Consider the following 23,467-nt stretch of genomic DNA (forward strand, 5'->3'; position numbering starts at 1 on the left):
CACTTAGGAAGAGAAGAGTTCAGCCACGATAAGCTATGATATTACCCCGACAACTTCGCAGGCCATGGACAAAATTCTCCGACTGTTATCGGCTCTAGAATCCCATGTTCATGATCGGACCCCGGGCTTAATGTAACATCAGAAGGGTGCCTGACTGTAGAGCCGTGAGGAGGGCGCAGGCTAGCGTGAGATCTCAGTGAGACACCACGTGCAATATGTTTGTCCACATAATATAGGGCTAAACATTTAAAATATACTACATCTCACTCTATTGATCGTTCCAGGTATTCTATCTCATGATTTTGAGAAAAATGGACACCCCATCTACATCTTCTGAAGAAGGGGTCTCATCTCGTTTTCTTTTGTTCAGCCATACTTTCCCTCATGACAGGCTTTCAGACCTTTTTGGCTCTTTGCAACGATGGAGTCGTGAAAGTAGGCTACCCTTGTTAACCACCTTTTTGAAGGAAGGTACCTTCGGATTGAAGGAAGAGATACTTGCTTTGCCTCGACACATGCAAGATGCCTTCCCTCCTCCCCAATCCATCATGGACTGGGTTGAAAACCTGGAAGATTTGCAAAAGTCCCCTGCCGGAGGAGCTCTCGAAGGAGCATTGCTTTGTGTGCTGGAGCTTGGAATGCTTATTGGGTATGTCACCATGAAACACATATGCTTTCTTTCGACGAAGACGAGTACTAACAACAACTCCTAGGCATTATGAGTCCCAAGGTATTCTCTATGACCTCCCTGTGTCCGATGGAATGGTCCTTGCAGGGATGAGCATAGGGCTGTTTTCAGCGGCAGCTGTAGCCACATCTTCATCCCTGTTTGAGCTTGCCCACACTGGTTCTACTAGTGTACGGGTGGCCTTCCGCTTTGGATTGCACGTCGGCCGGGTATCACATATGCTTGAGCCTCTGGGCGAGGTTCGCAAAAGCTGGGCATATGTGGTAGCTGGACTTGATGTGGCAGAGGTGCAAGATGCACTGGATGCGTATAATACGGACACAGTATGTGAAGAGGCCATCCTAAACTTTGGTTCGTCTGAGACTAACCTTTGGAAGAAAAACTCGGATATTTGTCGGGTATGCATCAGCCATGCAGACTCAATTTCGGTTGGAATTACGGGGCCTCCATCTCGTCTTGAAAGTCTCTTCCGCCATTCGCCCGTGCTGCGAAACGCGAAACGATCTCCACTCCCCATTTACGGGGGTCTCTGCCATGTCTCACATATTTACAGCCATGAAGATGTCCATGAAATTCTGAGAGGCTTTGGAACTGCGAAGGAAAACCGTCGTCCGGTGTATATCCCATTACTGTCTCCTAACTCGGGAAAGCCATTCATTGCCGATGATGCCGCACAGCTGTACGAGGCCATCTGCACGGAGGCATTGACTATGCCTCTGTTCCCTGACAAGCTCAGCTCGGGTATCACATTGAATCTTTCCAGCGTTGAGTCCAAAGAATGCGAGGTTTATCAGTTTCATCGCTCCGTGGCCTCGGACCAGATTCTCGCAAGCATTGGGGCTAGTCTTCCAAGCATCCAGCTGAAAACACAGAACTTGATGGACTGGATCCACAAAGAAACTAAACTTCCAAGTCCAAACCCTTCCCAAAAGCTTGCCATCGTGGGCATGTCCTGCCGTTTACCAGGAGGAGCAAACGACCCAGAGTTGTTTTGGAAGCTGTTGATGGAGGGCCGCAACACCTGCACTACCGTCCCACAGGACCGATTCGACTTGGAGACCCACTTCGACCCGACTGGAAAGACAATAAATGCGACAGAGTCTCCATTTGGAAATTTCATTGACCATCCGGGTCTATTCGACAGCGGATTCTTCAATATGTCCCCACGTGAAGTAGGTCGTCTTCTCCAATTATCTTGATCTCCCAGCGATACCTCATGCCAGCTTACTGACAACAGCCTAAATAGGCTGATCAAACCGATCCCATGCAGCGTCTTGCCCTAGTCACAGCATATGAGGCCCTGGAGATGTCTGGATACGCTCCAGATCGAACCGCGTCCACGTGCAGGAAGCGTGTTGGTACTTTCTATGGTCAGGCCAGCGATGACTATCGTGAAACAAACGCCGGGCAACAAATCGGCACGTACGGTATACCTGGAGGAGAACGTGCCTTTGGAAACGGCCGCATCAATTACTTTTTCAACTTCGGTGGTCCAAGCTTCAACATTGATACTGCTTGCTCAAGCGGTTTGGCGGCAGTCAACGCAGCCTGCTCCTCTCTATGGGCTGGTGAAACGGATATGGTGATTGCTGGAGGATTGAACGTCATTACCAACTCCGACATTTACTGCATGCTCTCCAAGGGCCACTTTCTGTCCAAGACAGGTCAATGCAAGGTCTGGGACAAGAGCGCGGATGGGTACTGTCGATCAGACGGGGTAGGCTCTGTAGTTATCAAGAAGCTGGAAGATGCACTGGCAGACAATGATCCCATCATTGCCACAATCGTGTCCGGTGCCACCAACCACTCGTGTGAAGCAGTATCCATTACTCATCCCCATGCCGGGGCTCAGAAAGACAACTATCGACAGGTAATGCACACTGCTGGAGTCAGTCCGTTGGATGTGAGCTATGTCGAGCTGCATGGAACTGGAACCCAAGCAGGGGACGGTGTCGAATCCGAGTCTGTCGCTAGTGTCTTCGCCCCCCTCACTCAGGCCCGACAGCAACGACTTCATCTGGGGGCCGTCAAGGCCAATATTGGCCACGGGGAGGCGGCAGCTGGGGTGACTTCTTTGATAAAAGTTCTCCTTGCCTTTGAAAATGAAGAAATACCCCGGCACATTGGTATCACGACAGAGATAAATCCAATCGTGATGCAAAATACGAAGAACCGCAACACTGGTCTTGTTATGGAGCATACCAAGTGGCCCAGGCCTGAAAAGCGAGGACGATATGCTATAGTCAACAGCTTTGGAGCCCATGGCGGAAACACTACGTTGCTCTTGGAAGATGCTCCGCGTAAGCCCAAGGTGACCCCAGAGTCGCGGGCTGCGTACCCAATCACCCTTTCTGCAAAAAGCAAGGCATCCCTGAAGGAGAACACCAAGGCTCTAATCCATTTCATTGATGCGAATCCCGACGTGACTCTCGGCGATCTTTCCTACACCACCTGTGCCCGACGGATGCACCATCATACACGCATTGCAACCTCTGCCACAAATAAAGCCCAACTCAGAAGTTTCCTTGAGTCTTCAATTGAAAAAGTTGGAAGCTTGCGACCAGTTCCAGCTACAGCCCCAGGCGTTGCGTTCGTTTTCACGGGACAGGGTGCTTTCTACCGTGGAGCAGCAGCACAGCTTCTGCGCAGTTTCCCCTTCTTCCGTGATCAGGTTGCCCAGTTGGATAAGGTGTCCCTGAATTTGGGATTTCCGTCTGTTTTTGCAACATTGGAAAGGACCGAAGAAGCCAACAACGTTTCACCGATCCTCTCACAGTTGGCAATTCTTATTCTTGAGATTGCACTTTTGAAATTGTGGGAGCTTCTGGGCATTCGACCCAGTTTTGTCATGGGCCACAGTCTTGGCGAGTATGCCGCCTTGGTAGCTGCTAAGGTTCTTGCGCCTGCGGATGCAATCTATCTCGTTGGCCGACGGGCAGAGCTTGTCATGGCTTCTTGTACCGCGGGCAGCCATGTCATGCTATCCGTGCGTGCGAGTGTTGAAGAAATTCGCAACATTTCCGAATCTCACGTCTACGAAATCTCATGTATGAACGATCTGAAGTCGACTGTGATTAGCGGAGTTCGTGAGGAGATCGAAGTTGTGCGCTCAACTCTGGAAGCACGTGGCATAAAGTGTATGGAGTTGGATCTCCCTTTTGCATTCCACACTGCTCAACTCGATCCTATTCTTGATGAATTCGAGCAAACTGCGAGACATATCACGTTCCACCCTCCTCAGATCCCCATCATATCTACTCTGCTTGGAAAATGCATCTTTGATGGCAATACCGTGGACGCGAAATACCTTCGCCGTGCGTCCAGAGAACCAGTCAACTTCCTCGGCGCGATGAACACCGCCAGGGGACTAGGGATCACGGAAGAAGCGGTCTGGCTCGAGGTCGGACATCATGCGCTTTGCTCTTCATTTGTTAAGAGTCACGTCTCTGACGCCCCTATCGTCCAATCCTTGCGGAAGGGCGAAGACAACCATGTTACCTTGACCAAAGCAATGGCAGCAATGCATTGTGAAGGGCTACCGGTATGCTGGAATGAATACTTCAAGCCAGAAGAACATTCATACAATGTTTTGAGGCTAGGCGCCTACCGGTGGAATAACAAAAACCACTGGATTCAGTATGAGGGCACATGGACTCTAGATAAGGGCAATGCACAAAGAGGAGGAAAACAGGCCATACCCTCTGGACAGTCTATCGACAGTACCTCTGTGCAACAAATTGTTTCCCAGAAAATAACCGACTCGACTGTAGAGGTCACTGCTGTGACCGATGTGAAACGGTCTGACTTCATGAATGCAGTTCTGGGGCATACTATTAACGGAATCGGCGTGGTGTCTGCTGTGAGTTCTCCACTCTCTTGTGTGTTTCTTGCCTGCTTACCCTTTAAAATTAGTCAATCTGGACAGATATGGCTCTCACTCTGGGCTCATATCTGTACAAGCTTATTGCCCCCTCTGATGAGCAACCTTCAATGAATCTTACCAATATGCTCGTCCAGAGTCCTCAAAAACTTGACCAGAGCAGTTCAGGGTCTCAGCTGCTCCAGATTGATGCAACACTCAATCAAGCCACATCCACTGCCAACATTACATGGTACACCCAATCAGTTAGTGGTCAGCGCTCGAAAGACTCCTTTGCTACAGCCACAATCACCTATGAAAACCCAACCGCATGGACAAAGGAATGGGGGCGACAAAGCCATCTGCTGAAGTCGCGCATCGACACGCTCATGGCAATGGCCTCTACAGGAGAAGCAAGTCGTCTTTCAAGGAGCATGGTGTACGAGCTCTTCCGAAACATCGTTGATTACAGTCCCATTTACCAAGGCATGCAATCAGTCGTGCTGAATCAATTCGAGGCCTGTGCGGAAATCTGCCTCCCAGTGGATAGACACGGGAAGTGGCACACCCCTCCTCACTGGACCGACAGTTTGTTTCAATTGGCTGGGTTTGTCATGAATGGAAGTGATGCGACGAACACGAAGCAGTTTGCTTATATCACGCCTGGATGGAAGGATCTGCGCTGCATAGAGAGTTTTGAGCCGGGCGTCAAGTATACGAGCTATGTGCACATGATTCCAGAAAAGGGCGACCCCAATACGTTCCTGGGCGATCTTTACGTGTTACGAGAGAATGAGATTGTGGGCTTGTTGGGCGACATCAAATTCCGACGTATACCGAGAGCTCTTCTGGGAGCCATGTTCGCGACCCCTGCAGCGGCTGTTGAAAAGACATCAGCAACACAGCCTACCCGGGCACTGTTGCCCAAGCCTCTTGTTCCCGCCGAAACAACTCTACCGTCAAGGCCACCCGTTGTCGAGTCTTCATCCCCTACCGTTGTTGCCAACGAACCTGCGGTGATCACCGACTGCCTTCGGTTGATTGGACAGGAAACTGGCTATCCGCCCTCGGACCTCGCTGATGAGGCCACCTTCCCCGAACTGGGTGTTGATTCTCTCATGTCTCTTGTGCTGGCTGAGAAATTCCGAAATGAGTTGAGATTGGAGGTTAGGAGTTCTTTGTTTTTAGAATGTCCTACCGTGAAGGAGTTCAAGGATTGGATCAAGCAGTATTGTTAGATGCAAAGACAGAATGAGAAAGATTGCATTGTCGTCAACTACACGAGGAACTTAATTCAAACTATGCTGAATAAATCTAAAAATATATAAACTCCAGGCTATCCTAGCCAATATGTTGCATCGTTTGTAATTTGCTGCAGCCTCTCCCGCATGAGGTTGCCCAAAGCCGGCAGAAAGTCGAATGGGATCTCGTGTTCTTCCGGAAGGGGCTGTTTACCCTCCACATCTCCACTGTACCGCTCGATGAATTGCAAAACTAACTTGGCCATCTTGGATAGCTCTCCTAATACCAGCATAGCCACGGCTTCGTTTTCCGGCGGCTCCTGCGTAGACGCTCCATGATCATCCCAAAGACCCGTCTGACCCAGCACCGGTGGCGGTGGGTTGTTGCGAACGGACTTGGTGATTGTCATGGCGTGCATATCGATGATGGTCATGCAGATGGCATATATCAACATGCCAACCTCAGCGCGCTCAGAGCAAGGACATATCAAAATGGTGAAGAGGCGGCGAAGTGCGGCGATGATGGTCTGCGCCGTCGAGTTCGCTAGGCAGGAATCTACCAATGATGAGCGCCTGAGCTGCTCGGTCTGAACTTCCAATTCGTAGAACAGGTCCATGACGACCAATACGCAATCTGGGTCGACCTTGTGCCTATGAATTTCAGCCACATTGCCTTTTGGTTGTTGCGTTTTGAAGGACGTTTTGAAGGATGGATCATTTTGACTGGGTCTGAGATTGACAATGGAGCTATTGCGGCCCGCATCCGCACGGGAAGACAACGTTTTGAACCGAGACGATGGTCTGTCTCCTTCATCTACAAATCGGCTCGTCCTTATGGCCTTGGTAGAATGTGGCCGTTCTGGTTCCTCGCCGTCTTTTTCTGCCGGTGAAGGCATTTTAGATCGGTATGGTCGTCCAACTCTCCGTGCAGGGCTATAGAAACATGTATATCCCGACTTTTCGCACCGTGCACACGACGGTTTTTCTTTCGTACAGCGCACTTTGGACGAGGAACAATTGTCACAAGAATCCTTAAGCTTTTGAGATTGTGAAGATGTGGGAGGTGGGGCGGCCGTAGTTGATGTTGGCGACTGAGTTTGTTTGGGTTCCATATTTTCTGTCGTATGCTCAAATGGAGGATGTTGCAAAGGTAAGCGGCTCCCTAGTATTTGAAGAACCGAGTCAGACGGCCACTCCATGGATACCACCTATGAACGGTTTGGTTTTGGCTAAGCCCACCGAAGAACTAGTCCAAAGCTTCATGCCCCTCTATTCATCCCCGAGGTACGGAGCACGAGTTGGCCCCGTTTGATACATTATTCATATTAGCGGGGCTTTCCTGCATACTAAAACTCGTAACTCTCAGCCTCGCGCCTGGTCTCGTATTGTGGGCTCCGCTGATTCATATTTATAGACGGCTAACCTGAGGGGCGTGGTAGAAGTTGAATGGTCTGTTGTCGCAAAGAACTGTGACAAAAGATTACGCTCTCATCCGCTCACTAGTAAGAAAGCGATCCAAACGCCGAGAGAAAGACCTCGAGGGGTCGAATCGAGCCATGTGGGGATCACAGCTGAGCGGCCCGTTTAGGCCCCCCTCGGTAATCTCCCGCAACCACTTTCCCTCCAATTTTCACCTGCAATCGCTAAAAATGGTCGATTCTCGGTTAGCTGACCTGGCTAGCTCGAGACCGACTTAGGGACAGCCTAAACGATGCAACATAAGCATTGAAATACGCCTTGTAACGAAACCGCCCCGACTGCGTAAACATCGGACAGTAAGTCTTCGCTAGAAAGGACTTTTTAAGAGAGAGTTGAACTCTTACGAAGAATTGATCTTCTTTATGGGTCTCTCGGAGGATCATACGACGATCTATAAACCTGGGAGCTGGTGTCGACGATCAGTACCTTTGAAAAGCTTAGCGTTTAGTCATATTTCACGCGGTGTAGAATAATACGGCTTTTCTTCACGATGGGGCCAAATACTAGTCTCCAGGGGTAAGCGGGAACAGCTGAGGTAAGAGCGCCAAAGAAAATTGCCCGTGCTGTACTAATGCGAGGCGCTATGCCCGATACTAGTTAGTGCCCACCCGGGCTGGGAATCGTAAATATCATCCATTTTGGATTTTTCTCATTGCAGGGGCTTGGACTTTGAGAGATGAAAGGATGGCGTCCTGTGGATGGAATGTTACAAGATTAGGTGGCCTCCATATTTGTCTAGGACTTAGCTGGTCCATTGCCCTCTTTCTCCCTTTCTTCTTTCTGTTCCCCAGCTTCTAGGGTGTTCAGTCCAGTCATCTTGATATTGCGAACTCTTGGCCTTTCACCAATATGTGCACCCTTGTCATTGACGATGGAGATATCTGCATGGACAGGTCACCGTGCACCTGTGCACGTCATCAGTGTCGCTCGGGGCACTCTATTAAACATTCGAGTCACGCCCAACTAAATGACCAACTTGATGGCCTATTCTGGCATCTAGGTCAAGTCACGCCGCCCACGGATAAGGCTCGCGATTTTGATCACACTTCTTTGGGACCGCTGGGTGCTTTTGATATACACTTCGGCAAGGATCCGGGGCCTTTTCCGGTGCTGCTTCCCAGCAGTGACGATGATCATGATCGGCTTTCAACAATATCCCAATGTACGGGACCTACCGATCCGCTAAACCTACCCGCGGGGTTCGCTGCAAACAACAGTCTATTCGGAGAGCCACCATTCGAGGCTCCTGATGTTCACTTGAACGTTGATCTTAGTTCTACTGCTTATCTGCATTCTCTCCTTGCAAGCCCGCCCCTCGAATCTAGTGCAGAATCTGGTCCCGATACGAACTCTGATATTTGCATGGACTATGCCCTTGGTTCTGATAATTCTGATGAGCTGACGTTGGATTACTCTACGCTTCCGAATCGTCTGCCCGCCCGCAACCATAGCCACTCTTCGTCTCTCTCTACGCTGCCTTTTGGCTCCGAGGGCTCACTAACAACCCCTGTTCTAACGCCACCACCCCCTACAACCATGACATCTTCTTGTCTCGCTGAATGCCGCCCTCCTTGCATTATTACTGCGACCCAAAGTCTCCGCTTACTCCACATTCGCGAGAACAGTTGCCTTTCTCTTAGAAATCGTCGCAGCAGCCAGGGTGCCAGTGGTCCCGAACCAGCACGCATGTCGGGGTCTGTCCTCAAAGACAACAAAGATGCCGGCATGTCAGTTTGCCGCATGCTACAATGCGGATGCGCTCTTCGTCCTCAGAATCAGGTTCTGTTAGCACTTCTCTGCTCTCGGCTCGCGGTGTGGTATCGAGCGACGATCCGCGCGTGCATTTCCCGACGGCCTAGCAGCTCCCCTGGCGGCGAGGATCACTTCGATGACCACAAATCTTCGCCAGAGAAAGTGATATATCAGGCTGTCACTATTGGAGATCACACAGTCGACAATTTTGCCTTGGATTGGGATATCCAGGCCCAAGTGATACTCAAGGAGCTCGGACACCTGCAGCGTCTGGTCAATACCCTTTCGGCTTGTATCAAGCGGACTAGTACGTCACATTCAATGGGGCCAGGTGCCAATGCCAATGCCCCCTATACTGGATTGCCAGCAATCGCACATGACCGACTAGTGGCACATCTGTCGAAGGAGGTCGAAGCGGCTCAGAATGATTTAACTACGGCTTGGCGTGAACACCAGAAACTTCAAAGATAAGAACATTTGACATAAAGATATAACCGATCTTTTACACGAAACACACAAACACATATTGACTCTCGTATTGTGGAAATGTTCTCAGCATTCCCCCAAACGCCAGAGCCGTCATGCCAGCACATCTCACCTTGTGAATCTCATCCATCTCTGGAAACATAGCATGCAGCCCAGAATCTGCCAATTCAACTACATGCCATGAATCTATCAGAACATGTCTCCTTCGAAATCAATTTCCTTCATATATCGCTTCCAAACCGGTCATTCAATATCATCCCTTCTTGTAAACTCTATAATATTCCCTTTTCGATAAGTAAGGATTATATTATACCTTTAGCCCTGACTTAATCAGATGTAAGTAGGTTCTTGTCCTGAACTTGGCTCATGTGCGATAAAGCGCGCCCATTCTTTTGTATTCACCGTAGAGCAATAAACTAGTTCAGAAGAACTACGCTGGGATTTTGTAACCACCAGGGACCTGTTTCTGAAACACGCCGTTGGGGTCGTATTTCTTGCTAGCAGCTCTGAGCTTAGCAATGTTATCCCCACCCCAGCTCTGGAGGACCTTCTGTGAGATGTCGGCGTAATTGAGGTAGATGAAGTCAATCAGATACCCATTCGACTTTAAGAGTGCGCGTTGCTTGTTCACAATGTCATTAATGACTCGCTGGACTAGCGCATCATCTGCTTTGTTTGCGTAGCCAGCAGTCATGTCGATCATAACGTCGTCTGTCCTTCCGGGCGTCAGGCCGAACATGTTGGTGCCGTTGGTAACGGGGTGAGGCTGAACCAAGAACTCGACGAATATGCTGTCTACTTTCGCGATTTTGCTCACGCCCTTCTCCCAGATCTTGAAAAGCTCCATGTAGACATTGGGATCCGGGTTATGGAACGAAAAGGTGAGTTGGAAGGCACTAGAGAAGTAGTTAGATTTGTGGAGCATGAAATGGTAGGGTGTTGATTATTGTTGCTAACCGTTGCTCGCTAGATGGGATGTTCTGTCCAAACAGTTTCACGACGTTGGCAGTAGTGTCGAGCTCGGCCACACCTCCCAAGTTTGGAATCTTGGTGAAGGCGTCGTAAACGGCGGGTTTCTCAACATCCTTTGTGTACCACATGGAATCAGAGAGAAGGAATTCACCGCCTGTATAGACCAGGAAGACTCCCATCATAGCTGCGCTGTCGAAATTCTTTGGCTTCATAAAGTCGCTGAAGGCTTTGGCGTGAGCCCGCAACGTGGCGTTTGTATAATTGTAACTCAGGAGGCTGTACCACATGTTGCCCTGAGCAATTGTAGCTACATCAAAGCGTGTGATAATGCCAAAGTTGTTGGAGCCGCCTTTCAAAGCAACCCAAAGGTCGGGATGAGAGCCTTCGTCGACATAAATGACTTCACCACTTCCGAGAACAACTTCGTAACCGTAGACATTGTCGCAGCTAAAACCGCGCTCGCGTGCGTGGAAGGTAATTCCACCTGATGACACATTAGCTATTGTTATTCAAAACGGCCTTCAATGCGAGTACTGACCTCCACTGGCGAAGCCACCAACTCCGATCCCGGGAATACGGCCTCCCATAACAGTCAAGTTATACGGCACGAGCTGCTCGTAAGCGAGGTCCCATACAGCGCCACCTCCAATGCGGGCAATTTTGCGATCCTCACTCAAGTCTACTTGGTTGATGAGGCGCATGTCGACGGTGATGCCAGAAGCAATGTTTGCCGCGCCAGTCCAGAGGGTGTGTCCACCACCCCGAACGGCGAAATTGGTCTTGTAATCGGCTGAAGTCACTAACTTGACGAACTGGGATACTTCAGAAGTATTGGTCGGCCTAAAGATACAACCGGGACTCAAGGCGCGCTCCTGGCCGCTATAGTAGGATGAGAGGGAGGCATCGTAGGTTGTTGTACCGGGGTATGAGACGCGGCCCGGGATCTTGGACTCGAGGGCCTTGCATGGATCATGTATAGCAGAAGCAGCGGCGAGCCCCGTCACTGCGAGGAGGTGCAAAGTAGACCAATGCATGATGGCGCTTAGCCAGATGTGCTTGAGGGAATCACTGCCGAATATTGTCGCCGGTTTACAACAGGCAAAAAAGAAAAAAGAAGAGAGAGAATATCAGACCTTTTATCTGATGATACTGGATCGACTGATAGAGATGGAAGCGGACAGGCTCTGGATAATTTGGCAATACACCTACGGTTGGCACACTAAATATAATAGTTTTTTTCTAGATATCCGTAGAAGCGCGGCTCTGCCTAGCAGCAACAGGGATTCTCGGGGTCCGACCTTTGCCGAATAGCGCAAGACGGCGCTAACAAGCTTCTCTCTATTCTCGGATTCCGACATTTGCGGGACTCCACGAGGCTGAATTGCCATTCCCGTAGGGGAACCGAAAGTGAGACGAGCTGCGACAATGGCTGGTTCCCGGGCAAACATACGATAAGTCACCACCACGATCATCATCCTCGCTTATGGACGTGGTTCATCGCTCCGCTGGCGCAGATTATGGACGTGGGTCGGTAAACCTCGACATATCGTTTTAGCGAAGGGCACATCCATCAGCTACAGCTGATATAAACAACGTATACCCTTGAGGTCGCCGCTGCAGTCGTCTTCACTCGGGGAGTGGTAAAACGCTTGTTCCTCTGAGTCTTGTTGTATTTTCATGTAGGACCATATCTAGCACATAGTCATGTATTTTGTATATTTTAAGAGCGTGGTCTGAACATAGAAAGATAACGCTCACCCGCGGTGGATGAGCCCGAGGCCTCGATGTGCGATAATGTAAAACAAGCTTCAGAAAGTTCCCCCCTTATTGTTGCAAGTTGATGAGGACTACTGTTTATTCTTCTTTGCCTTATTATTTGGAAGTAACTTTTAGTTCAGCAACATAATTGTAGATTCTTTTTTTATTGAGGTCTTCGTGCTAGCACTCTATGTGAATGGCTCATGCACTTGCTTAATCAACGCGCGCGTGTACACCGTCCAGCCTGGGATGGTGACTTCTCATACCGGACCGAACGTTTACTGGGTGCCTGGCAAAGCCTGGCCACCCATGAATCGTGGGAATCCTTGGTAGCCGAGCCAGAGCTCACCAGTTCCCGGCGGGCCACCGACAATCTCGTTCTTGCGAGCCTTGAGCTCATCAACGTCCCAAGCAGAGAAGACGATCTTGTTCTTAAGGAATTCAGCTTCGGGGGAGACAATCCAGACGAGGAAGTCGGCGGGAAGAGAGACTGGGAACGAGTAATCATTAGTTAATTGAACACAGAGACGGACTAGCCACAAAGAACAAGATCAGTTGATACTCACTTTCGTCAAAGGCAAATGGCAATTTAATCGACTCTGACAGCTTAGCAGACATAGCTGTTTCGAGGAAACCGGGATGCACATTGTGAAGACGCACTTGCGGGTTCTCGACGGCGAAGGACTGCAGGACCTTGACGGCGGCCATCTTACTACTGACATAGGCGCCCATGCCGGGGAATGGGGGGAAAATGATGCCGGCCGTGGTCAGATTGATGAATGTGATTGGCTTGTCCTCGTTGGGGCTGACTGTCTTGTTTGCCAGGACGACGGCCTGTGCCGTTACCAGCGAACCGACAACGGTAGTCTTGTAGCCGTCCAGGAAAGTAGCCGGATCGGCTTCCAGGAGCGGAACAACGGGGGCCAGGACGCCGGCACAGTGGATCAGGATGTCGATGCCGCCAAACTCAGCAGCCACCTTGTTCATGATGTCGCGGACGCTCGAAGCATCGCACAGCTCAGCCTCGTGAGTTTGGACCGTCACCTCTGGGTGGCTGCCGCGGACAATGGCGGCGGTTTCGGCCAGTGCCTCGGCGCGTCGACCGAGAAGGATGAGGGCTCGGGGGCCCGATGCAGCGAAAGATGAGGCTGTGGCCCGGCCGATGCCACCAGATGCGCCAGTGATCAACACAACCTTGCCCGCAGTGGAGAGGCCGGGCTGAGTTGGATTGATGCCAGCATATGTGGCAGTGTGAGTGACCTTGGTGTAGGAGGGCGCTGGTGGTGCCATTGTTGCTATGTGGGTTGGTGTAAGATGGGAAAGGCTGAGATACTGATAGGAAGCAGTAAATACGCAAGATCGGGAAAATACTGAGAACAGAGGTGGAGGCGAGGAGTCGACCCGGTTAAAATGTGGCGGGGGGAAGGATTAAATAGTGTTTCATCTGTTCATCCTGGTCATGTATTCTATGGACAATACCCTGCTAGTGTTTAGGCGGCAAGCCGGGAAGGCTCCGAAGTGGAACCGATAATCGACGAGGCTAAACGGGAGAGTTGTTCCCCGCGTGCTTCGGGGCTTTTGCTTAAGTCTTAACTTCAGGTACGGACTCCGAGGAGATGTGGCCCAGCCATATCGGGCACATGAAAACTAGGAAAACCCCCCGAAGAGACCAATGATAACGCCGCAACTGCTCTTAGCTCGGCCTGGGAAGATTCCCGGCCAATGGGACGCAAGTTCGCGTGGATACCCGCGCCGTATGGGGCCAAACATGAACAAAGAAGAAAGAAGAGGGCGCGTAAATCACTGATCACAAAATATGACTCATGAACGAACAAAGCAAGTCCGTCGGGTGGAAGCGGCTTGGATGCGAACCTCCAATAATGTAACGGTGGCGCGGGGGCTTATAAGATTCCATACACCGATGAAGCTTGAGCATAGGTGGCCGTTTCAGCTCAACTCATACTAGTGGATTCCCCAGATCGTCGTCGGGTAAATCATCCACCACTACATCATACTTTGATCGTAAACTGGCGATATTTTGGGTCGCCATAGATCTGGAGGTCTTTTGCCGTCTTGCGCTTTTCCAGTCTCCATGTTGACAATAATCTCACGAAATTTGAGGGAATTTAAAAGAAAAGGAAAGAGAAGGAATCTTGGTTTCTGATTATTCACAGCAAAGGCCTCCTCTAGACTGTTTGTTACCTTCGGAAATTGGGCAATCCGCAATCCATTGTCCTGATGGAAACATTTGCATCCCTACGAAGCTGTATCGCGCTCGGGGTTCTTCTCATCACGGAGCTATTGGAGCTATTGGAGCCTTGATGCCTGGCCCGACAATGACCGCTCTTTACACCGCTCTGTACAATGTATTGTAGACAGTTTGATAGATGGAAATGAAGGGCGAAAAGTCTGAATTACTCTAACAGCTAGAAGTCTGCCGTTTAGTATGGCAGGAAGACAATTGAAGAGCTAAGACTGCTCGCAAACGCAGAGGGGCAAGGTATAAGACTAAGTGCATGCCGACGGGAACTAGCCCTCGGCCAAACCTTCTCTCTTTTTCCCACTCCACTTTCCTAGCCCTCTGTTCTGGCCTCTACGGGGAGTATTTACTCAATCTTTCACTTCACTTGCCTGGCATTGGATATCTCTGTCCTAACGAAAGATCCCTTTATGCCGGCCTGTAAACCAGCAAGCTCACATATCAATCGGCCGGTCAATAGTAGCACTTACGAACTCACGGTCGCGCGTCCTTTATGAGAACGGCTGTGGTGCCGGCATGGCGGACGTATTGCCACTCAAGCTTCTGCTACGGTCTGCTATCGGTCTTCGTGCGGCTTGAGCTGTTGCCATAATGCAAGGAAAAGCCTGATCCGTTGGGCATGGTCAAGAGGAGGGTCCGTGATTATAGAGACTGCTGCGTAGATCCAATGTATTTGAAGCGTAGTCGATTCCTGGCGAGAAAGAAGAGAGAGAGAGGAACTACTAAAGGAACACTGTCTATCTAAGTAGTCACCTGGGACGGGGCTGATTCTATATGGCTCCAGATAGGGCGAGGTGGGAATATATAGAGGAAGATGAACAAATCTTTGAGGAAACGACGTAATCAGCAGCCTGGTAGGCTCATAATATCCCAGTAGATCGTCAATCCATCGATCGACAGCGTCAAAACACAACGGGCAATCATTGGAGCTAAAGATATGATGCTGATTGGTCACAGAAATGATTTCATGCCCGTTGAGCTAGGAGATCGATCGAGCCGCGACACGAGAGGTTGTGAAGTTTTGCAGGAAGAATACTCCGAGATATTACGCCATAGGTTAGCATACCTTTTCTTCCTCTCCGCCGCCAATTAAGGTTGATCCGGGTTTCCGCTTTTCAGCAAATTGGAAAGGTAATAATGGTACGAAGTACTTGTTATGCTCATTACCTATTGAGAGATGAAAGAAAATTGGATTGATGAACATGAAACTTCTAGTAAATGCTACTATTATTTCGGGACGGCCACAATAACCGAGTTCCGCATCACAGGACTGTAGGTCTTGATTTCCTTCACCTTCAAGCCCGCCTTGTCCAAAAGCGCATACCACTGGTCAACAGTTCTCTCCATCGCTCCATGCATGATATACATCTGCATATCGATACAGGTACTCCACCAGTGAACACCAGTGTTTGGAAGAGCCAGATCATCGATCAAGATCTGGGAGTCCTCCGACATGGCTGGAATAATCTGTTTCAGAATTTCCACTGACTTATCATCCTCCCAGTCATGGAGAATCGCGCGCAGGTAGTAAAATTTGGCACCTGAAGATGTTCAGCAAACGGTAATAAACTTTCATAAAAAGAGAAATGTAGGCTTTACCTTTCACTGGTTGCTTCGTAAAGAAGTCATGCACCATAAAATCTACACCATTAACCTCTGGTGCACGTCGAATGGTCTCCTCAAGATCCTGCAAGACGACTCGACCAGCCAAACTTGGGTGTTTAGCAAGTAGGCGCGCGCACTGGTGACCGATGTTGCCGCCGATATCAACAAACACTTTCCGGTCAGTGGCATCATTGGCCTCGTCCTCAAACGGCATGACGTCGAGCCAGCTGCCATCCCGAGGAATACTCATAAGCTGCTGGAAGTATTTTAGGATCTGGGGGTTTTGTTTTGCCCATGGGAAGAATTCCAGATCGGTATTAGCTGACTTGTGCCAGGCACATTGTCCTCCAGTGGTGTTCTGGTACTTGTTTTCCTGCAGATATTCTGGCAGGGCCTGATAAGCTGGGACACTGATGTGGAAACTGCCGCTCGGTCAAGTTTAAATATTTAGCTAAGCGGCCTCTTTGGAAGGTACATTTTATCATGAAATGAGGAGATCGGTGATGGTGACTTACGCGTGAAGTAACCCGCCCTGGATTCGAGGGTCTGAGAGTCCCTTGGTGGACTTATTCCCAGTAAACATATTCTTATCGGTTTCAGTGATGAAACGGTTGGCGGCAAGAAAACGTAGCACTCGGGACATAAGAAGGGGGTCAGCGCTTTTGCTTGACGCTAGCTCGTCCACTGAAAATGGCTCTGCACGGCTTGCGAGGGTTGTGAAGATCTCCAAATCGTATCCGATCTTAAGCATGGCCGTTTGCCTTCCCTGTTATCCGGAATTAGCTAAAATGCCTTCACTAAACAATCTCGACAATCTCGTGCAGGGTACAGAGTAACTAACCGCGTTCAGCAAGCGAACCATCATGTCATAAGGGGTCTCAAGAGCCTCGGCTGCTTCGTGCAAACCATCTTGAAGGCGGAGTCTGTTTGCCTCGTCAAGGTGGGAAAAGGCCCCCAAGGGAGCGATGAGATTGTCCATGATGTTTTTCGGAAGCTCAATGGTAGCTTGGGTTGTTGGGCAGAGAAAGAGAATTTTGCTGGCGCTGAATCAGAATAGCATTGTGCTCTTTTGTATCCTTCCGTAAAGAATTAATTATCCCGGCGATGGCTGTTATTGTTGCATTCCGTTAACATTCTTTGGCTCCCGTGTTCCCCGGGCTTACCACTAGGGCTTAATGCGCTTTTCGGGAGCTAGACCGGAGCCCGAGCTGACCCAGAAACTCCCCGAGTTTTACTTTCTTCTGATTTTGCTTCTAACGCTTCATTAGAAAAAATGCTTGTGGAAGAGAAAGCCAATACGCAAGTGAGCATAGTGGTATTTGAAGCCCATAATCATATGGACAGCAAAGCTGTGGAGCTGGTTTTGATTATGATAAGTTCAAGGGCAGAATACTTGATTCTGGATTCACTCCATGGCATCGCTGATACGTATGGCGGTTACACCGCGGAATATCACAACGCGCTCGGATTCTTTGTTTTAAGTAAGTAGCGTGTTTTGTTCGTGTCATACGTCCTTTCTCTGACATTTCTCTCTAGTATGGGCGGTTTTCAATCTCTTTTTCCTGCTGCCCAGCTGCGCTCTGTGGGTTCCTTCAATCTACACACTAATACGATAGCACCAAGCAGCATCAAAACCATGTTCTGGGTAAGTGAACTCAGATGGTTTTTTTTTTTTTTTCTTTCAAAATCACTGACCTGAAGAACAGAGTAAACGGTTTTTTTCAAAATATGCAAAACCAGCTGAATAAGCATCGCCCTAATGAGAGCCAACTGAACAATAACAACGCAACGGCGAATGATTCTACTGCCGCGAAAGAGTCGTCCAAAGGTGCGCCCGTGCGATCGGTAAAGGCAAATTGGGTTATGTATCAGGTATGACCACCGTTACCTTGCAGATGGCAGCAAAAGAAGAATGACAATCTGCTAGTTTGCCCATGGAGGCGCCGGGAGCGCCTCAGTTATCCATAACCTGAGCGAGGAAGACGGATCCAGTGTAGGATTAACAGCAGAGCAGTGGGAGACAGAGGCTCTATCAATCCGAACCAGCTTTGAGAAGACTGTGGGCGATAAAGGATCAAATTTCGCCAAGGGATATCAGCAACAAAAGCGCAGAGTCAAAACGAAAGATGCAATGGCCCAAATCACAGGCCAACTCCTGACCAGCATCATCGCAGCCCTCAAAAAAATGGCGGGCTTCGTCCTAGATGGAGGAGCCAAGCTTGCGACCAAATTCAAGGAAGTTATAAACAAAACTATTACAATTCCGGTGATTACTGCTGTTTATAAACAGTTTATCTCTGGAGGCCATGATCTCACCGTCCTCGACGCCATTTCCTTTCTGGTGGCCATTCCCACTACAATTATTTGGAAGCTGATCAAGAACAACGGGACATCCCCTCCAATGTTCAAACCCGGTGACTTTAAGAAGCTTCTAGGCGGGTTGAAGAAGCCAACCACTATGCAAGAGATGCCAGTGCAGGAGATGACAGACAAACCTAATCTGCTCCCTTATAACGAGTTCGCAAACATTGTCAACGTCGTGGCCGGGGCGTTCGGTATTTGCGCCGGGGCCATTTCAAGCCCTGTGTCACTCACTGAACCACCGGCTGTTTTTGCAGAATGGGACGGGGACGAATCATTTGCCCTTGTCCCCCCCCCCNCCCTTCTCCTCCCCCGATAAGCCGTTAATTGAGTTGGCCATGGCTGAAGGTGTCAAGGATGGGCCAGATGAGAATAGACTGGCTGGAATCTCATCGTTAAGCATTATTTTATGGCGGTTACGGTGTAATTTTGATTCCCTCCTCGGACTTGAGCTGTGTCTCATTCTCGATGCTGCATCAAGCTTTAGGTTGGGCGACGGGTTGGTTGAAACCAGTGCGAATCTTATCACCGCTGCTGGTGCATTCGGGTTCATTGCCAGCTTAGCTGGATACTATTCCGTCCTACAATCCCTCTGTGAAGACTCTCTACCATTTTCCGTTCCGATGGGTGACACTTCCAGAGCTTGGAAACGTTGGCGTAAAAAGACATCCCCCCAAAGCGTGAAGAGCGAAGAAGAAAGCAACTTTTCGTACTTCAAAAGTTCATGTGGATTATACTATTAAAAAAAACCTAAGCACTTTAGACCCTACAACCAGATTAGGTTTAAATATAAATCGGGTATCAAGAGACGTGTTCTCTTTAACTAGCAAAAATTTGTGATTTTTCTAGGTAGTATATCTATGAGCACTCTACCTCGAAACGGAATGGGCATCGCACCCCCGACCCACTTTTCTTCCCTATACTAAAGGAACCCCAAAGATGGGCATCGGTGTGCGATGCTTAAACCCCCCATGGGATAGGGAAACCCCTAACCTAGAGTCTGCCAGACTCCACGCACCCCTGTGGGATAGAGCATTCTAAGTGGTCTAAAGGATTTGAAGACCTATAGACACAAATTTGGTTTACTTAGGCGGCAACTGAAGTGATACAAAGTATCACATTGATAACGTCGAGCACGCCTGTGAACCCTTAAGCCGCAAGTGCAGCCACGACATCTTGGTTTCCCTTCTTTTTAGCAATATCCTGGACACTTTCGCCGTTGCAATCACGAATAGAAAAGTCCACCTTTTGGGTCTCGGTGAGCAGTTGTATGATACGCAAGTCTCCCCCCTGTGCGGCGTGAAAAACAGCGGTTCTACCTTCAGCATCCCACAAATTAAGATCAATGTCTTCAATTTTTAACAGTTCCTCCACAGTCTGCCAATCATTGACGGCAATAGCGTGCATGAGAGGGGTTCGTTTCTGGGCGTCCTGTGAGTTGACATTGACGCGCGAACTGCGCAGAAGAGCTTCCACAAGCTCAACATTACCAGTTGCCGCGGCCCAAGCCAGAGGGCTTTTCCCCCCTGTCCAAGCCAGAATGCCTTTTCCCGTTGTCATTTCCATTTGCTCGTTTCTTGCCATCATTAATCGCCTCTTGTTCTCTTGCGCCAGTAACATGAGTTGCATTTGATAGTCTGGGAGGGCATGGCTCTGCGGCGAACCGGGGTCGAGAGGCAATCTTAGGGAATTTCCCGTGGGTGGTCTGAAAGGGAATTTTCGTTTTTCACCCGTTGAGTTGCCGGACAAAGATGAAAGTTTATTAGCTTCTGCTGTGTCTGAGCTCCTTTCACGTGGAAATGGCTCGTCCGGGTCAATATTAGGACATGAAAGGAGGCTTTCAAATGCCGGAGTCTTCCATATCCCGGATCGAATGGCGCTCCACAGTGCTGCGTTAGCAAAGCCTTTGTCAGCCCACTCCCTTACGAGGGATTGATCTGTGGCCGCCTGAGAAAATCCCGCCAATGTTTCTTCCGCCACTTCCCTCGGTAGGATCTCGTTGAGAGGGTAGAAGAATTGCTTGGCAAAGCAAAAGTTGCGTGAATTGAGGCACACCAGTATCATCCGGTTCCAAATTGCCTTTTCTACCAGAAATACCGCCACTTGAATAAAAGTTTCCAGAGCCTCGGAGCTTGGATTACATTGGAAAAAGTTGCAAAGCAACACCCAAAGTATTGGTGGCGGTTTGGATGCATGCGCGATGTCATCATTCAAAATCCATCTCAGACCATTGGTCTCATTCGCTCTGATCAATAGCGGCAGAATGTAAATCCCTGCAGCACCGTGAACAAGGTCGATGACCTGCTTCATGAGAGCATCGTCGCCCAGCCGAAGGACATTTTTGAATACAGTTTCCAGACGAGCTTCCTTGCTATCAATCAGGAATGAACCGGGCTGACTCTCCTTGGACAATATCTGGGCTATGGCCCGGCCCTTTTCAGAGGCGAGGGACTCGGAACTCGCCAGCAGATGGAGAAAAGCAGGCCAGTTATATTTGCCACATATCGTCAAGCTTATATTAGGGTGCTCGATCAAAGTAGCCAGTATTTCCAAGTTGCCTTTCTCAGCCGCATTAGTCAAGGGCGTCTCAATTTCCTCGTCGATGTAGATCATGCAATTTGCGTCGGCCATAGGTTTCTCCCCCCCAAGCAATAAATTCACTAGTCGAAGTCCGGCATTGCGATCGGCCTTCGTTGCGAGAAGAAGTGCGTAGTCAAAAAAGATACGATGCAAATTGAGCTTCTCCGAGCGCCGAACAAAGATAAATCTCTCCCATTGCTGAAAAGCTGTAGTTTCCCGTCTTGAGAATCCGTCTTTTTTGAGCAGTTCTATATCACTGGCTTGGGATTGCTGATACTCGAATATTTGGGTTCCGACCAAGAAATCTGCGATTCCATGAAACCCGAGTGAGATAGCGGTTTCTAAGCAGCGATGTTGTCTTTCCACTTTGCAGTGGCGACACAGCAGTTCGACAATCTCGGTGTGCTCTCCTTGAACTGCGAGCTCGAGAATGCTAGGTCCTTGCCCTTCCACGCAAGCTCCTCGGGCAAGCAGAATCCTGCATGCATCAGAATGGCCGTTCTGTACGGCAAACCAGAGAGGGGGTTTCCCATATTTGTCCAGGGCATTGACATCGCACCCTTTCTCAACCGCAGACTCTATACCGTCAATGTTGCCTTGCTTCGCAGCTTCATAAACATCCATCGTTCGAGGTTTGCTTATTATGTTTTAGTTTAATTTGGCTGAGTGAGCAGGAGATTCCCAGGTTGCATCCGTTTTTAGAGATTTTTCTTCCACTAAAACCAATGAAGTCAGGAGTCGTAGCACTTAAAGGATGTGACACGTACGTTCGGACTAAATTAGGAACTTAATCCTGGCGCGTAGAGAGACGACATGGTTGGGCTAACGAAAAGGAGGCCCCACTACGGGGACCGGGCCGAACTGGCCATCGGGCGAAAGGTTAATGGGGGTGGGGGAAGTATTGTAAAAATGATAATCATGCGAACTGCTTTTCTCGACGTTCTCTGCGAGAACCCTATAGTGCCTTTGGGTAGATCTGTAGTGAGTAGTGAATGGGAAAGTAAAGGCTACCCGTTGAAGTAAGGGTCGACGAGTCCAAACACGACACATTGCTATCCAGCACATTGGCTAATTAGCAAGGAGCAGGGCTCTAAGTGATCGAGTGTCAAGGAACTGCAATTTTTTTACGATTGCATTAGTCAACACGAATGTCTCTACATTTAGGGATGATTGCATGTCAGCCGAAAGACATTGCACGATTACTGGAATAAGCCGAGGTGCCCGTGCATGCTTTGATAATGCGGTGTGAGAATGATTTGGTGTCTGGTCTTCGTAGGCCGAACGCAATGGGCACAGCGGTCCAGACAACCCAAACACCTCCAGCCTAAACTTACAAACCTATGTACCATCTAGACTTCCACATAACCCATTTTGGGTCGAAGGTCTCGACCCAGAACCCAACTCAGCTTGGATCCGGGTCGAACTCCCCTAACCCGGGCCCAACCCAGAACCCATGCTGGGCGTTAATTGGGGCCCTAGTTAACCCATTTCAACCCAGTTTTGACATAAAAATTGGGCCATATTAGAAGGACCCCTATGGAAACGGTCCACGACAAACGGTAAACAAATAGTCAGCAATAGTGTCAACAAAGGGCCAATGAACGGTCAAGAAGTGGCAGCAGAAATCAAGTACATAGGCGGTTTCTCGAAAATCTCTTGCTCCAAGGGAAGAATCTTCTAACTGACCGGCAGTTCTTTGGCCCGTTGCACTGTGAGACTGAGCTCTTTCATCAAGTTCTACACACTGTTTTTCATATGACCGCTTTGATCCGCTGAATTGAACGTCCCGGTCTAAACTATACACATCATTGACCAAAGCACACGCTGTGACAATCGGCTGGGTGATTAATGATACCGATTTGAGTTCCGCGAGTGATAGATCGAGACCCAATGCAAAGACGATTGCCAGTATCCGAGGATGAAAAGAAGATGACGCTGCGATTCTTTTGGCTTCCAGTTGTGCACAACCCGAGACTTAGATTGATGGACCCGACAGTCTACCCATCAAATCTCAGCGGTGCCCCCAACAGAGCAAAATTGTGGAACTACGAAACAAACACAGAGGTTTGCTCGGGAGACATTATCACGGTTACTACACAGGACCCTAAGAACAATCCATTGCCATCCATGGCACTTCTCGAGCTGCAATGGTGTTTGACTCGGGTTCTGGCTCTAAGTGGCGCAGCGGAGTTCCCAAATTGGGAAGCCTTTGATGATACATCAGAAGAAGAGAAGGAACCTGAGGTGAAGCAGGAGAACCCATCGGACGTGGTTCGTGATAGCATCGAAGATGAGATGGACTCGAACGATCCGAACAATCAAAACTGGACCCCAGAGGATCTGCCGAGCCTGACCCCATCCTCAGCGGAGGGGGAACGAGGAAGAAAGAGAGCGCGGGATTCATGAGAAGGGACTGAGAGAACACT

At 49.4% G+C, this 23,467-nt stretch overlaps 9 protein-coding genes across 9 annotated transcripts; 4 read left to right on the forward strand and 5 right to left on the reverse strand.

Annotated features, from left to right (window-relative positions):
* Window positions 1–548: 548 nt before the first annotated feature.
* On the forward strand, window positions 549–5,785 carry nscA (non-reducing polyketide synthase nscA; the record flags this gene model as incomplete). The annotated part of the gene is made up of 5 exons (XM_022631040.1): window positions 549–649; window positions 714–1,011; window positions 1,066–1,860; window positions 1,935–4,547; window positions 4,601–5,785. 5 exons carry the CDS (start codon window positions 549–551, stop codon window positions 5,783–5,785), a joined length of 4,992 nt encoding a protein of 1,663 aa, XP_022489383.1.
* A 98-nt stretch (window positions 5,786–5,883) lies between these two features.
* Window positions 5,884–6,684, reverse strand: PENARI_c007G08687 (uncharacterized protein; the record flags this gene model as incomplete). The annotated part of the gene is made up of 1 exon (XM_022631078.1): window positions 5,884–6,684. One exon carries the CDS (start codon window positions 6,682–6,684, stop codon window positions 5,884–5,886), a length of 801 nt encoding a protein of 266 aa, XP_022489203.1.
* Window positions 6,685–8,116: 1,432 nt separating this feature from the next.
* Window positions 8,117–9,490, forward strand: PENARI_c007G03243 (uncharacterized protein; the record flags this gene model as incomplete). Its single annotated transcript, XM_022630833.1, has 1 exon — window positions 8,117–9,490. The coding sequence occupies one exon, from the start codon at window positions 8,117–8,119 to the stop codon at window positions 9,488–9,490; it is 1,374 nt and encodes a 457-aa protein (XP_022489015.1).
* Window positions 9,491–9,935: 445 nt separating this feature from the next.
* PENARI_c007G00344 (FAD-binding oxidoreductase) lies at window positions 9,936–11,511 on the reverse strand (the record flags this gene model as incomplete). The annotated part of the gene is made up of 3 exons (XM_022630688.1): window positions 9,936–10,401; window positions 10,463–10,961; window positions 11,016–11,511. 3 exons carry the CDS (start codon window positions 11,509–11,511, stop codon window positions 9,936–9,938), a joined length of 1,461 nt encoding a protein of 486 aa, XP_022489066.1.
* Window positions 11,512–12,513: 1,002 nt separating this feature from the next.
* On the reverse strand, window positions 12,514–13,525 carry PENARI_c007G07335 (SDR family NAD(P)-dependent oxidoreductase; the record flags this gene model as incomplete). Its single annotated transcript, XM_022631024.1, has 2 exons — window positions 12,514–12,725; window positions 12,802–13,525. The coding sequence occupies 2 exons, from the start codon at window positions 13,523–13,525 to the stop codon at window positions 12,514–12,516; spliced, it is 936 nt and encodes a 311-aa protein (XP_022489042.1).
* Window positions 13,526–15,722: 2,197 nt separating this feature from the next.
* PENARI_c007G12052 (uncharacterized protein) lies at window positions 15,723–17,079 on the reverse strand (the record flags this gene model as incomplete). The annotated part of the gene is made up of 4 exons (XM_022631246.1): window positions 15,723–16,036; window positions 16,095–16,522; window positions 16,616–16,866; window positions 16,942–17,079. The coding sequence occupies 4 exons, from the start codon at window positions 17,077–17,079 to the stop codon at window positions 15,723–15,725; spliced, it is 1,131 nt and encodes a 376-aa protein (XP_022489271.1).
* A 294-nt stretch (window positions 17,080–17,373) lies between these two features.
* PENARI_c007G12113 (uncharacterized protein) lies at window positions 17,374–19,530 on the forward strand (the record flags this gene model as incomplete). Its single annotated transcript, XM_022631249.1, has 5 exons — window positions 17,374–17,581; window positions 17,717–17,745; window positions 17,841–17,972; window positions 18,028–18,655; window positions 19,514–19,530. The coding sequence occupies 5 exons, from the start codon at window positions 17,374–17,376 to the stop codon at window positions 19,528–19,530; spliced, it is 1,014 nt and encodes a 337-aa protein (XP_022489335.1).
* An 80-nt stretch (window positions 19,531–19,610) lies between these two features.
* On the reverse strand, window positions 19,611–21,665 carry PENARI_c007G03737 (uncharacterized protein; the record flags this gene model as incomplete). Its single annotated transcript, XM_022630851.1, has 1 exon — window positions 19,611–21,665. One exon carries the CDS (start codon window positions 21,663–21,665, stop codon window positions 19,611–19,613), a length of 2,055 nt encoding a protein of 684 aa, XP_022488995.1.
* A 1,266-nt stretch (window positions 21,666–22,931) lies between these two features.
* PENARI_c007G02281 (uncharacterized protein) lies at window positions 22,932–23,447 on the forward strand (the record flags this gene model as incomplete). Its single annotated transcript, XM_022630783.1, has 1 exon — window positions 22,932–23,447. One exon carries the CDS (start codon window positions 22,932–22,934, stop codon window positions 23,445–23,447), a length of 516 nt encoding a protein of 171 aa, XP_022489160.1.
* Between the last annotated feature and the right edge of the window lie 20 nt (window positions 23,448–23,467).

This window comes from Penicillium arizonense (genome assembly GCF_001773325.1).
Source record: "Penicillium arizonense strain CBS 141311 chromosome Unknown PENARI_contig007, whole genome shotgun sequence".
NCBI classification, from domain to species: domain Eukaryota; kingdom Fungi; phylum Ascomycota; class Eurotiomycetes; order Eurotiales; family Aspergillaceae; genus Penicillium; species Penicillium arizonense.